Source organism: Culex quinquefasciatus, chromosome 3, assembly GCF_015732765.1.
Source record: "Culex quinquefasciatus strain JHB chromosome 3, VPISU_Cqui_1.0_pri_paternal, whole genome shotgun sequence".
Classification (NCBI taxonomy): Eukaryota; Metazoa; Arthropoda; class Insecta; order Diptera; family Culicidae; genus Culex; species Culex quinquefasciatus.
Genome location: NC_051863.1, coordinates 195,115,859 through 195,128,442, shown reverse-complemented (window position 1 = coordinate 195,128,442; position 12,584 = coordinate 195,115,859). Strand labels below are relative to the sequence as shown.

Sequence of the window (12,584 nt, the reverse complement as noted above, 5' to 3'; positions counted from 1 at the left end):
ACCCACCATTTTGTAACGTCGATATCTCAGCAACTAATGGACCGATTTTCAATGTTAAATTTTCCAATCTTTAAAAAAAATGTTTTCATTTTTTTAATCAAGACCAACATTTCAAAAGGGCGTCATATTGTATGTTTGAATAACTTACAGATTCGGAACGCCGTAAAAAAGTGTGTGTTGACACCGTTTATTTCACCAAAAATGTTGTCTTTTCCACTGCACAGCCAATAAAAACTCCAAATCAGGGCGATCACCAGCAAAACACGACTACTCATTTCGGCTTTCGGAAATAAAATGAAAAATAAAGTGATTTTTCTTCATTCAATAATTTAACTTTGTTTCAGCGTCAATAATTTACAACAATGTCACAGACTCGAATAAATAACACAAAAAAAAAACACACGCAAACCAATTATTTACACGCTCATTCATAACTCCACTCATTCAACTCTTGCTCAGTCTCTCCCCCTTCCCAATTCATTCAATGACCCGCTCCCGTTCGCCTCAGAATGAGCTTCCCCAGCAGCGGTTCCGACGCGATCGGTTGCCAGTCACTCTCGTGGAACGCCCCCGCGGGAAAGCTTCGCTCCGTTTGGACGTCTTCGCCGAGGTCGATTCCGTTGCCGATTTCGTTGATTCCTTCGTCGTGCATTTCCTCCGAGGTCAGTTGGTCTTGGTTTTCTTCCTGCGAGGCAGCAGGTTCTTCCGTTGTGGTGGTTGTGACTGGGAGGTGGCCACGTCGTCGATGGGGACGGTTCACGCGCTTGGGGACACCGCACTCGGCGTAGATTCGGCCACAGTCCTGGTAGCTTCGGGCTCGCTCATCGGCTGCGTCCCGATAGTTGTGGAAAATGTCGCGACTGTCGAGGGAAAGGGGTGAGTTTGATTTTGTAAGATTTTTCAGCGATAGAAATCATTGTTTATAAGAAAGCATGAATTCAGCTTTTTGATAAAAGGTTCCAAGTTTTTGAGGATTTCAGGGCTCAAATTTTCAGCTGGTCGATACACTAATTGAAAGATCGCGTGAATACTTTCAAATGAATGATAAAGCTTATACTTTTCCGAAAATGTAAGATGACTATGAGAGAAAATAATAGACAATGTAGTGCACAAATACTCCAAATGAAATCAGAAAAAAAAACATAAAACATGTGAAATGTTAAATAATATTACAAAAATGCTCATAATATCCTAAACACGAGATAAATTAAAAAAAGCAAGAAATATTAGTAGTAAAGTGTAAATAACTGCATATTTTGTACAGGTAAACTATAAAATTTATAATTTTTACCATTTTTTTCAAATTTATTATTGGAATCAAAAATACTATTTCATCTTTTTTGATTAATTCAGATAGAATGTGCCGCTTCGAGTTGAACTGCATTTGAATTAGCGAATCTGAATTCCCTTATTGGATCGACTGACAGCTGTCAATAGTTCGAAACCGCTTACTTGGCAACTGATTTTGACCACAAAAAGGAAAATTACTAAAACTTAAAACATAAAAATTTAACCTTTACTTTTCTTGTTTTTGAATTAAACATTGGAAACATTCGAAAAATCACTGAGGTTTCAACTTCTAATATTCAAAATTTTACGAATAATTTTCAATCTAAAAAAATATATATTTTTCCACTGTTTTCTTTGCTCTATCTTGGCAATAACTATGTTGTACTCTTAGTGGCAAAACAAAATATAATTAAAAAATAGTTTTTGGGATTTTAGCTTTTTTGTAGAAAACAAAGGTGAATTTTTTGAGTATTACTATTATTATAACTGTCCTCATAATAATCTTCAACTTTGCTGAAGATACCAAATCGATCAGAAAATTCTTTACCTTTTGAATATTTACAAACCATTTTTGTATCCATAGAGAAATGCTAAAATTTTATGATACCTGAGATAAAAAAAAGTGTCCACGTGGTTTATGGATGGCCTCATCAGGAAATCGACACTTCACGCGTTCCGAGAAAAATGCGTTTTAATGTTTGACCTTGAATAAACAAAAACTAGAGCACGCAATGTAAACAATAACAAACACGTTTTGTTTTGCATGGAGTTTTTTTTGGTTTTTATTGAATATCTCAGGATTGAAATCAAATTTTAGGGATCTGTAAAGATCAAAAGGTGAGGCATTGTTAACTGCACAAAATAGCCTTCTTAACTCAATTTGGCCCAAAATGCACGTACTACAAGTTAGCACAACGGTGACGAAATGGCGAATATTCATCAGTTTCATCAAGTTCACATTTTTAAATATTTTTAAGGTAATATTAAACAAAATAGATGTAATATTTATCCAACCAAATTTTCATCCTTCCAAATTTTAATTTTTTTTTTCTGTGTAAGCTAAAAAATAAAAAAACGTCGCAATTGCCAAACAATACGTTGATTGTGTAGTAGAAGGACAAAAAAATCAGGAAACAGAAAACATTAAAGAAAAAAAATATTATAAATGAAATAATTTCCACCCATTCAAGGAAAATTGTTTGAGTTTTTGTCCTCAGAGTATTCATTCTGGATAAATATTATGCAAATAAAAGAAAGACTATCTTTTTCGAAATTAAGTTTTCATATTTGTTGAATATTTATCAGTTTAAGTAAGAAAATTATTTATACAAATAATATATTTTTAAAATATTAAAAATAAAGGCTCGAATGCTTTTTTTGAAATTATTTGTTTTTGTTTTTTTTTCGAAAAACGCTTTTTCTGCTGCCGTGCATCTTAATTTCAATATTTAAAATACACTCAACCCCCGGTGGTTGGTCACTTTTTCGTTTGACACTTTTTTGTTTGTACCCCGTTGGTTGGTCAAAGTCAAACTAAAAAGTGACGAACTGTCACTTTTTACACGGCGCTCACGCACACTGTCAAAACAAACGTTTGATAGTGTGTGTGAACTCCATGTAAAAGGGGTGTCAAACTAAAAAGTGACCCCGTTCGTTTAACAACAGTTGGTGTCAAACCATCGGGGTTTGAGTGTACTGTTCTTTTTAATTGTATGAAAAACACTGTTTTGCTTTCTGATTTTTTTAAGCCAATTTTCATTTTTGAAAAATATTTGTTTTCGGGTTGATGAATGCTATTTTTTCTACCAATATTTATTTTATTCTTGAATGAGAAAAAATGTGGAATATTAACATATAATCTATTCGTTCCTTAAAAATATAAATTGAATTTATTCTTTAAAAAGATTTATTTTAATTTTTGGTAAAAGAAGTAAAACGTTTGCAAATTTGAATTATTTTTTTTCGTACTTTTGTAGCCATAAATTGAAATCGTAGATTTTTTTCACTATTCTACGAATTGGAAAATTTTCATTCTGTGATTACAACTTAATTTAAATAATTTAAACCCAAACATGCTAAAAATGATTATAAAAGCAGAAGCATTAATTTTAAATTCATGATTGCACTTTTTTTTTGAAAATTTGAAGTTTTTCGAAAACATTTTTGTCCCCTGATTTAATGGCCCGATTTTGAAAGGGGTGACTAAAACTTTTGAAAATAATTATACCAGCCGATTATAAAAAAAGGACACTACAGTCATCCCGCATATTCGGAACAGTTTACAGATGGCCAATGTTCAAAATATCATAGCAAATCGATAATTGAACATAATGATTCGTCTGCCTGTGTGGATCAATCGGACCGCGCACTGGACTAACAATCCAGAGGTCGCCGGTTCGAATCCCGAGGCAGACGCAAAAATTCTAAGTGTTAATATAGGTATTCGGTGCCCTCTCCCCGTGCCATACCTTCACACTTAGGAGACCCGGTAAGCGGAGTCTTGTCGCAAAAAGAACGATACACGCCTGTGGATCCGTTGACGAAACCGCAAGGTGTAAGAGGGCCACATTATAAGGTGTTACGTCGATACCGTTTTTTTTACATAATGATTCGCTTTTACCTTCATTTGAAAGCTTTTCTTGCGATCTTTTGAATGCTGTATCGAACAACTGCAAATTTTAACTTTAATATCAAGTTTTTAAAGGAAAGCTTTGACCCTTGAATTCCACAAATTCGGAACACTTTTTTCTTACGGATGTAAACAAACTTTAATTCTCTCCATGAGTACATTTTTTTTTACAAAATAATGACTTCACGCACTGAAACCAACGAAACTCAAGCTAAGTTATGTTTTATGAATGGTTTGATAACTTTTTTTCAGTAAATCAGTAAAATTTAGGTGTTGTGGGAGCCACAATAACATCCCACAATTATGGAACAGGCAATTTGGAGGCAGTGTTTCGCTGCTCTAAATTAAATGGTCTTGACATGCAGTTTTTTTGTTTAAAAGTACTACTTTTACTAGTGAAATAGCAAGAGAATGTCCAAATAAAGGTCCGAAACAAAGTAGGGTCGACAGAAAAGATGCATTTGGCATGGTATCCAGATTTTTAAGCGAAAATGGTGTTCGAATGATGAACGCCCGAAATGTCAAAATCACGCAGTGGTACCAACATTACAAAAAAAGTGTGCCATGTATGACAGCTACATTTTATTTTCTAATGTTGGTGCTACTGCGCGATTTTGACCTTTGGGACGTTCACCGTTCGAACGCCATCTTCGCTTAAAAACCTGGATTGACAAATTATCACAAAAGTGTTCCGAATCTGTGGGTGTTCCGAATATGTGGGATGACTGTAGCATAATTAAAATAATATTAATTCAAAATTTCATGAACGGCCATATTGAACATTTTTTAAAAACCATCGGGGCCAAAGGTTGGGCACTCTCGGAATTAATTCGCCATTATCTTCTCTGTTTAATTAAATTTTGTATAAGATGTGTTTTTTAATGATTCTGTTTTTTTAAACAACTTGTGTAAAATATTTGACTATGTTGTTTCAAAAACTCACCCCATTGCTCTGGTCGCAAACAACAGAATCGGATTCTGGCGCGCTTGGAAGTCAAACTCGCACACGAATCGCTTCCGGCAGATGCGGGACGTTACGCCAAGAAAGCGGAAGCCCATATCGGTCAGCTGGTCTGTCCAGTACATTCTGAGAACCAAGTGATTAGAATTAGATTTATAAGTTATTTGAATGAAATCGATAATTTTACTCGTTTTCCTGCAATTCCTCATCATCCGCGGACCGTTTTCCGCGTCGTTTCGTTCCAGCTACCACGGGACTTGATCCCGTGGGTGGAAGGTAAGCATTGCTGGGAGGAGAAGCAACAGAAACACCAGCAGGTGAGAATGAAGGTCCCGGGTACGATCCAGAGTACGAGCCCGGATACGAATCCGAGTATGCTCCCGAGTACGATCCGCTGGACCACGGTTCCGGTCCCGGATAGCTGGAGATGAACTCCGGTCCCGAGGCGTGATATCCGGTGATTCCATCCGACAGATACGGCGGCGGCACATCAGATACGATCGAGTGCCCACAGAAGCCCCCGGGCCAGATTTTTCCCCCAAAGAAGTAAATTCCAGCTAAAAAAAGACCCACCAGGACGATTTTGGTCTTGATCAGCAGCACGGTGGACAGCGATGAGATCATCGGAGTCACTGGAAAAAATTGGACAAAATCAAATAAAGTCCCTACGCGAATCACTTTGCGTTGTCTTACAGGCTTTGAACAGAAATTTGTAGAACTTCCGTCGACCACGTGCTTCCGCGACATCTTTTTGCAGTTCTTCGATGGTGGCGGTTTCTTCTGCAACCACAGAGGCAATGCCCACCAGTAACACCAGAAGCAGCTCTCCCCTATTCGTCATTTTTTTCAAATTGATGTTTTCCTAGAACTAATGAAACTTTCACTTTTTAATCTCACTTCACTTAACCAAATTGATATTGCTGCGGAAGGAGCACACACGACTAACTGAGTTGATGAATTCGTTGGGTAAATCCTTTTATATGGCTATTGGTTTGGTTTGTTGGCTCCGAGGAGGTGTTAATTCCAGGTGATAACGAATCTAGCTCGTGGAGTGGGTTACAACCTGGTGCCTGGTGCTATGTTTAGAGGCGGTGAGCGATCGATTGATTATTGGAAGAAATGTTTAGTAACACTTTCTTTTTCTTTGTTGGAGTGGGTTTGAAGGTCAAACAAAATTGTTGTTTTAAAAAATGTTGTAATTTGTATTTATGTTAAATGAACACAAACTTTATTGACATGAATTAATTAGATTAAGATTTTCTATAAAATCATTTGAAAGCTTTTCTTGCGATCTTTCGAATGCTGTATCGAACAACTGCAAATTTTTACTATTATATCCAGTTTTTGAAGAAAAACTTTGACCCTTGAATTCCACAAATTCTGAACACTTTTTTCTTACGGATGTAAACAAACTTTGGTTCTCTCCATGAGTACATAATTTTACAAAATAATGACTTCACGCACTGAAACAAACGAAACTAAAGCTTAGTTATGTTTTATGAATGGTCTGATAACTTTTTTGTGAATTTATCAGTTAAATTCAGGTGTTCCACAATTGTGGGAGGCACAATAACATCCCACAATTATGGAACAGGCAATTTGGAGGCAGTGTTTTGCTGTTTAGGATAAAATCTCGGATAAAATAGTATTTAAATGACGTTTTTTGTTCAAAAAGTACTACTTTTACTAGTGAAATAGCAAGATAATGACCAAATATAGGTCCTAAAAATATTAGGGTCGACAGAAAAGATGCATTTGGCATGCTATTGCGAAATTATCACAAAAGTGTTCCGAATTTGTGGTTGTTCCGAATACGTGGGATGACTGTACCTCTGATTTCTTCCGTGTATTTTAAACCAAATGTAAAAAACTTTAAATTCGATGAATTTAAAAATTTGATAAAAATCATCATCTAGCTTCTATTATTGAATTTGAGTTTAAAAATTTCTTTCTTCACATACTTTTTAAAATAAAATTGAAAACTTGCTTCTCATAGAAATTGTTGTTGTAATAATTTAATGGTTCCATTTCGTTCCTTGTGTGCTATCTTTTGACACGTCTGTTGTAAGAATATAGGGCAAGACAGCACAAAAGTAACAATTTACCAACTCTCATTTTCTAATTTATTTTTTTTGTTTGTTTTCTAAAGAATGTGTTTCTTTATTCGACATGTTTATTTTTTATTCAAAAAATATTATAAGTGGTAGAAACTCAACATAAAATAAATTGGGGATAAATTCAACATTGAATTTTCTGTTTTTTATGAGTTTTTTTTTTCTATTTTTTGCAAATTTTGATTTCAGAGTCAAAACACAATTTTAAGAAGTTCTTGATTGTCTTTCATTCTTAGACAATACTAGCTTAAATCAGATTAAATACGTCAATAATGTATGAGAATTTCTGTCATATTCCTGGGTTTTACAAAGCAGCAAAATTACTGTTACTTGATTTGATAATATAAATAAAAAAAAACTTCAGCTATTTGCTTTCAAACAGCTTTCAGCTTTCATGCTTTCAGTACCCGAGCAGACGGAAATAACTTGGGAAGGTCAGTTTTTGATATTGTGAGACGATCGAAATATATTATTCGGATGATCGGATTAGTTGTTAAAATAACAAAAATCAATTACAAAGATTTGTTCGAAGAATAACTTAAACTGTTATTATGTTGTTATTGCAATAACAAACCAATAATACAGCAGGAATCATGAAGGAATAACAAGATTTGTTATTTTGTGCGGAGAGGTGGAGCAGCATAATAACAAAAAATGTTATTGAACTGGTATGTCTCCATAACAAAAAAAGTTATTGTTTTGGTTTATTTGTAATTTGTAAATAAACCTGCAGTTACCATAACTCCTCTGTACTTGTCAGGGCTGCAGAGTCGGGTATCTCCAAGCGACTTTGAATCCATACTTTGAAGACGACTCCGACTCTGTATGCAGGATATGACGTCAACGACGACTTCAGCTCTCCAAAAATACCCGACTTCACAGATTCCGACTCCAAGTAAAAGTTGCTAAAATTTGCTGAATCCGATGCAGTCTCCGAGGTCTCACTCCAGCTCGAACTTCAACGTCAGCTCCGACTTCCTGGCTCTGTGAAAATAATAACAGTTTTTGTTATTCACACTTCAAAAATTATCAATAGATAAATCAATTCCGTTAGGGAATATAACAAAATTTAAAAAAAAATGAACTCTCGAAAGATAATTTTATCGGATTAATTTAAGCTTGAAACCCCATTTCATGGTGAAATAAATAACCCCGATGAAATTGGTCAAAATTATTTCATAGTTCTAGCCAATTTTAGTAAAATCCCTTAGGGGGTATATCAAATAATTAAAAAAAAATCAACTTTCAAAATTTCAACTTTTTAGAATAATTTAAGCTTAAGGACCCCATTTCATGGCCAAAATAATGACCACAATGAAATTGGTCAAAATTATCCCATAGTTCTAGCCAATTTTAGAAAAGTCCCTTAGGGGGTATATCAAATAATTAAAAAAAATCAACTTTCAAAATTTCAACTTTTTAAGAATAATTTCAGCTTAAGGACCCCATTTCATGGCCAAAATAATGACCCTGACGAAATTGGTCAAAATTATTCCATGGTTCTAACCATGTTAAACAAAGTCCTTTAGGAGGTATATCAAATAATTAAAAAAAAAACAACTTTCAAAATTTGAACTTTTTAGAATAATTTTAGCTTTAGGACCCCATTTCATGAACAAAATAATGACCCCAACGAAATTTGACAAAATTATCCCAAAGATCTACACATATTTAACAAAAGAAAAAATAATAACAGATTGTGTTATGGACATCTAGAAACTTTTCCATTTGTGCGATTTATGGTAATTTTATTTCTAAGTCAGTATACCGAACGAATAACAAATTTTGTTTTTAGGAGAGTTTTTGAAATGTGTAACATTTCCTCTTATTATTATACCCTATGTTGTTATTTTATCAGAAACTGTTATTATTTTTTCTTCTTGAAGTTGAACTTCAGGATAAAATAATAACACTTTTTGTTATTTTAACAGGATTTGTTATTGAAATATTATTAATTTTGTTATTACCGTCTGCCCGGGTACACATAAATGAGGGTTTTTACAGTAGCATCAAAACCTTCTTAAGTAAGGAAGGAAAATCACTTTGATTGTTAAAAGGAAAGGAAAAAGAAACACGAAAACATGAACTTATTTTAATGGAATCGACGTAACACCTTATAATGTGGCCCTCTTAAACCTTGCGGTTTCGTCAACGGATCCACAGGCGTGTATCGTTCTTTTTGCGACAAGACTCCGCCTCCCGGGTCTCCTAAGTGTGAAGGTATGGGCACGGGGAGAGGGCACCGAATACCTATGTTAACACTTAGAATTTTTTGCGTCCGCCCCGGGATTCGAACCGGCAACTTCTGGATTGTGAGTCCAGTGCGCGGTCCGATTGATCCACACAGACATTATTTTAATGGTAATTTCAATTATGAGGTCAATAATAAAAAAATACTAAAGCTTTTTTCAAGGCAAAACATCTATTAAAACATGTCATAACTTGAGCTAATACACAGAAATAAATGATGCTAAAATTGTAATTTTACATTAGAAACTGGGGAAATTTTCATCAGTTTCTATTGATTTTTAAATTTTTACATGTTTTTAAGGTAAAATTATTCAAAAGGAGTAATATTTATTTATCCAAGTATTCAACCTTCCATTCCAAATTTAAGCATTTTTTCTGTATATAGTAGATTTTTTCGTTGTCGATCTTCGCTATCTCGATATATCTCCACCCATCGATGGTTTCCTTAGACCCTTAAAACAGTATTTTTCAATGTTCTTCTTTCTTTGATCCTCTATTGCTAGAGGAATTCTTTTCTCGATGGCCCTTTGGGATTCATTTGCTTCAACAATACATTTCTTTTATCAATATTTTCTCACTCTCGTAGACAACTTCCTATGCAAAACAGAGTTGGGAAGTTTTTCATTCGTTTGTTTTTGTTTATTGGACGATGCTATAATATTTTTTTAAGAAGAAAAAACTTCTCGAAAATTTTCAAGTGTTTTGCAACAAATTTTAGTGTTTTAGATTTATCATTTCAATTTATTCGTCATAGAGATTATCCGTAATCGTAACGCCCCAAAATCCGCACAAATTGCGTCAACTTCCTCAATTTCCCCACCCCGATAAGTGCAACGGTCAACCTTGCTATGGTTGCAACTGTAACATCAATTCGGTAACTGTCTCATCAAGGTGTGAATTGTTGTCGAAACAGCTTCCGCCACGCCGTTGCATCCGACTCTGAGCTGTTTGGGGCATTTGTAATCAGATCATGTAATTCTACTGCATCCCCGTAATACAACCCGTGTGATGACGATCGTTTTTTGAGGATCACCACGCGGAAACCCGCCACTAGCTTAGGCGCGTGTTTATTTACTTCGTTGATTAGCACCCTTTTCTTCAGTTTAGAGCTGAAGAAGTGAGGTCTCAAGTCTGCGATCGTGGCTTGTCGGCCGGTCATTTCGAACAATGCCTCCAGCGGGAAGAGTACTGTCGGTTGGGTTGATCGTGATCGTAGCTTTTCACGGCGGTCACGGTTTGGAGGTGGCAAACAGCACTGACATTCTTGGCACGGTAGAAGGAAGACTGCAGACGTACGAGTCGTACTGGTACAACGATGTCAACTACTGTGAGTTGAAAGGTTTTTGAAGTTGGTGACGATCGAGTTCTAACCATTTCAAACTTACAGGGTGGCCCTGGTTCAGCGATCTGGCGACGGTGATCGCGATCAAGTTGAAGATCGCGATCGGTATGGCAGCGATCTACGCGTTTGGCGATGGCTATTACTGGACCAAGAGCAAAAGCAAGACGTCGGAGTATTCTACGCTGCCGGAGTACCCAACGGAGGTCGGCGGTGGCTTCTGGGACAAGTTCCGGTGGAGCGAGCCTTCGTCGTTTTTGTGTGGCTGGGGACATAGTCGTCGGCGGAGAAGACGAGCCCTGAGCGAACGACGGTTTGAGGAAGATGATTTTGCAGAGTATTTGTTTGATTCGTTGAAGCAGTACGACGAAGATTGTCGCCGGAGGGTTGTTTGTGAGATGGATTTTGAGTTTCGTGGAAATCCAAAGGTGCACAAGGCGATTGTGATGTACAATGATCAAGTGTTGGGATGGAATGAAGAAAACAAACCACCGGAGAGAAAGGAGCATTGCAAGAAGTTGTACGGCAGATGTCGACTGGCCAAAAATAGTGATAGAAATGGAAAACCTTCACAATCTGTCAGTCGTGAAAATGAATTGAAGAGAAAGAGTGACGATTTTTGGAAGGAAATATGGCCTAGATAAATTTTAAGTGAATTGTGGCATATTTATTCTAAGTGCATATTTATTTATTTATTTATTTATTTATTTATTTATTTATTAGTTCGAGTTATTTGTAATAAATCATAAGTTTTCCAGAAATGCAGAACGACTTTCACTTAAGCACTATCCATAAACCAAGTGGACATTTTTTTAAATTTTCCGTCCTCCTCCTTATCTGTTTTGAGCGTGGACAAAGACTGAGATTAAAAAAAGTGTCCATGTGGTTTATGCATGGTCCCTTTATTGACATTCTCAAAATTTTATTTTCATCGTTTCGTCGCCGTCGTGCTAATTTGTCGTACGTGCATTTTGGGCCAAATTGAGTTGAGTTAAGAACGTCATTTTGTGCAGCTCGCAATGCCTCACCTTTTGACCTTCACAGATCCTCAAAATTCGATTTCAATCCTGAGATATTCAACGAAATCCGAAAAAACTCCGTGCAATTTTGTCACTTTACGTATGAAAGTAGTTTCAATTTTGTCGTGCCATCTTGTCACTCCTTGAAAATTGATGTTAGTGTGACAACTGGCCAAAGGGATTTCAGGTCTGTACGCGTTTGACACACGTACAAGTTAGACTACCGTAAACTTCGGGACAATGCACATAATGGTCAACCAAACAAAACGTGTTTGCTAATGTTTACATTGCGTGCTTTCGTTTTTGTTTATTCAAGGTCAAACATTAAAATGCGTTTTTCTCGGAACGTCGAAATGGCGGGTGCGACAAGATAGCACGACGACGTTGATTTGTAACAAAAGGTGTAAATATGCTACTTTCTAAATATTGCTTAATATCGATAAGTTCAAGAAAATACATGGTTTCATAAGGAACATTTCCAATCTGTTGTTTCTATTTTTATTCCTCTCTGATATTGAAGCAATTTTTGAAGACAAAAAGTTTTAATTAAATTTGAATTGTACTTGAGATTATTTATTAGCAGAAAAAGTTACACAAAGCTGAATTGAACAAAAGAGGAAGAATTATTTTTCCTAATATAAATAAGTAATAGTTGAATTTGTGGAAAGCTATTTTTTTTAATTTCAGTAAATTCAAATTTTCAAGCCATTTTAAAAAAAAACCAGGTTTAACCAAATAAATGTACCCACCGAGAATTTGGGCTTTATTTGGGATTTATTTGATTGGTTTGTTTTTATTTTAATTTTTTTTATTATTTAAAACCTTGAGTTTTATTTAAAGGTCCTACAAGCTCTGAGATCTCTATGTTTATAGGACCTTCAAAAAAAAAAAAAAAAAACTATAGTGATGACCATAGATTGGGACTTGACATGAAAATTGAAGAACAAAAATACTTTTCTTTTTATTGATGAAGTGTAGTCGG

At 35.4% G+C, this 12,584-nt stretch overlaps 2 protein-coding genes across 2 annotated transcripts; one reads left to right on the top strand and one right to left on the bottom strand.

Annotated features, from left to right (window-relative positions):
- Nucleotides 1-321: 321 nt before the first annotated feature.
- LOC6043921 lies at nucleotides 322-5,809 on the bottom strand. The gene is made up of 4 exons (XM_001861465.2): nucleotides 5,574-5,809; nucleotides 5,068-5,512; nucleotides 4,863-5,006; nucleotides 322-860 (listed from the first exon to the last, which is right to left on the bottom strand). The coding sequence occupies exons 1-4, from the start codon at nucleotides 5,719-5,721 to the stop codon at nucleotides 482-484; spliced, it is 1,116 nt and encodes a 371-aa protein (XP_001861500.2). The 5' UTR covers nucleotides 5,722-5,809; the 3' UTR covers nucleotides 322-481.
- Nucleotides 5,810-10,411: 4,602 nt separating this feature from the next.
- LOC119769367 lies at nucleotides 10,412-11,227 on the top strand. The gene is made up of 2 exons (XM_038261414.1): nucleotides 10,412-10,571; nucleotides 10,632-11,227. The coding sequence occupies exons 1-2, from the start codon at nucleotides 10,412-10,414 to the stop codon at nucleotides 11,225-11,227; spliced, it is 756 nt and encodes a 251-aa protein (XP_038117342.1).
- Nucleotides 11,228-12,584: the final 1,357 nt, after the last annotated feature.

Bases quoted from the DNA above. Each gene is read 5' to 3' on its own strand.
- LOC6043921 (XM_001861465.2), bottom strand. From the start codon at position 5,721: ATGACGAATAGGGGAGAGCTGCTTCTGGTGTTACTGGTGGGCATTGCC. The intron at 5,513-5,573 runs GTAAGACAACGC...AATTTTTTCCAG, and splicing joins CAAATTTCTGTTCAAAGCCT to TGACTCCGATGATCTCATCG. The intron at 5,007-5,067 runs GTAAAATTATCG...CTTGGTTCTCAG, and splicing joins GAGGAATTGCAGGAAAACGA to AATGTACTGGACAGACCAGC.
- LOC119769367 (XM_038261414.1), top strand. From the start codon at position 10,412: ATGCCTCCAGCGGGAAGAGTACTGTCGGTTGGGTTGATCGTGATCGTA. The intron at 10,572-10,631 runs GTGAGTTGAAAG...TCAAACTTACAG, and splicing joins GTACAACGATGTCAACTACT to GGTGGCCCTGGTTCAGCGAT.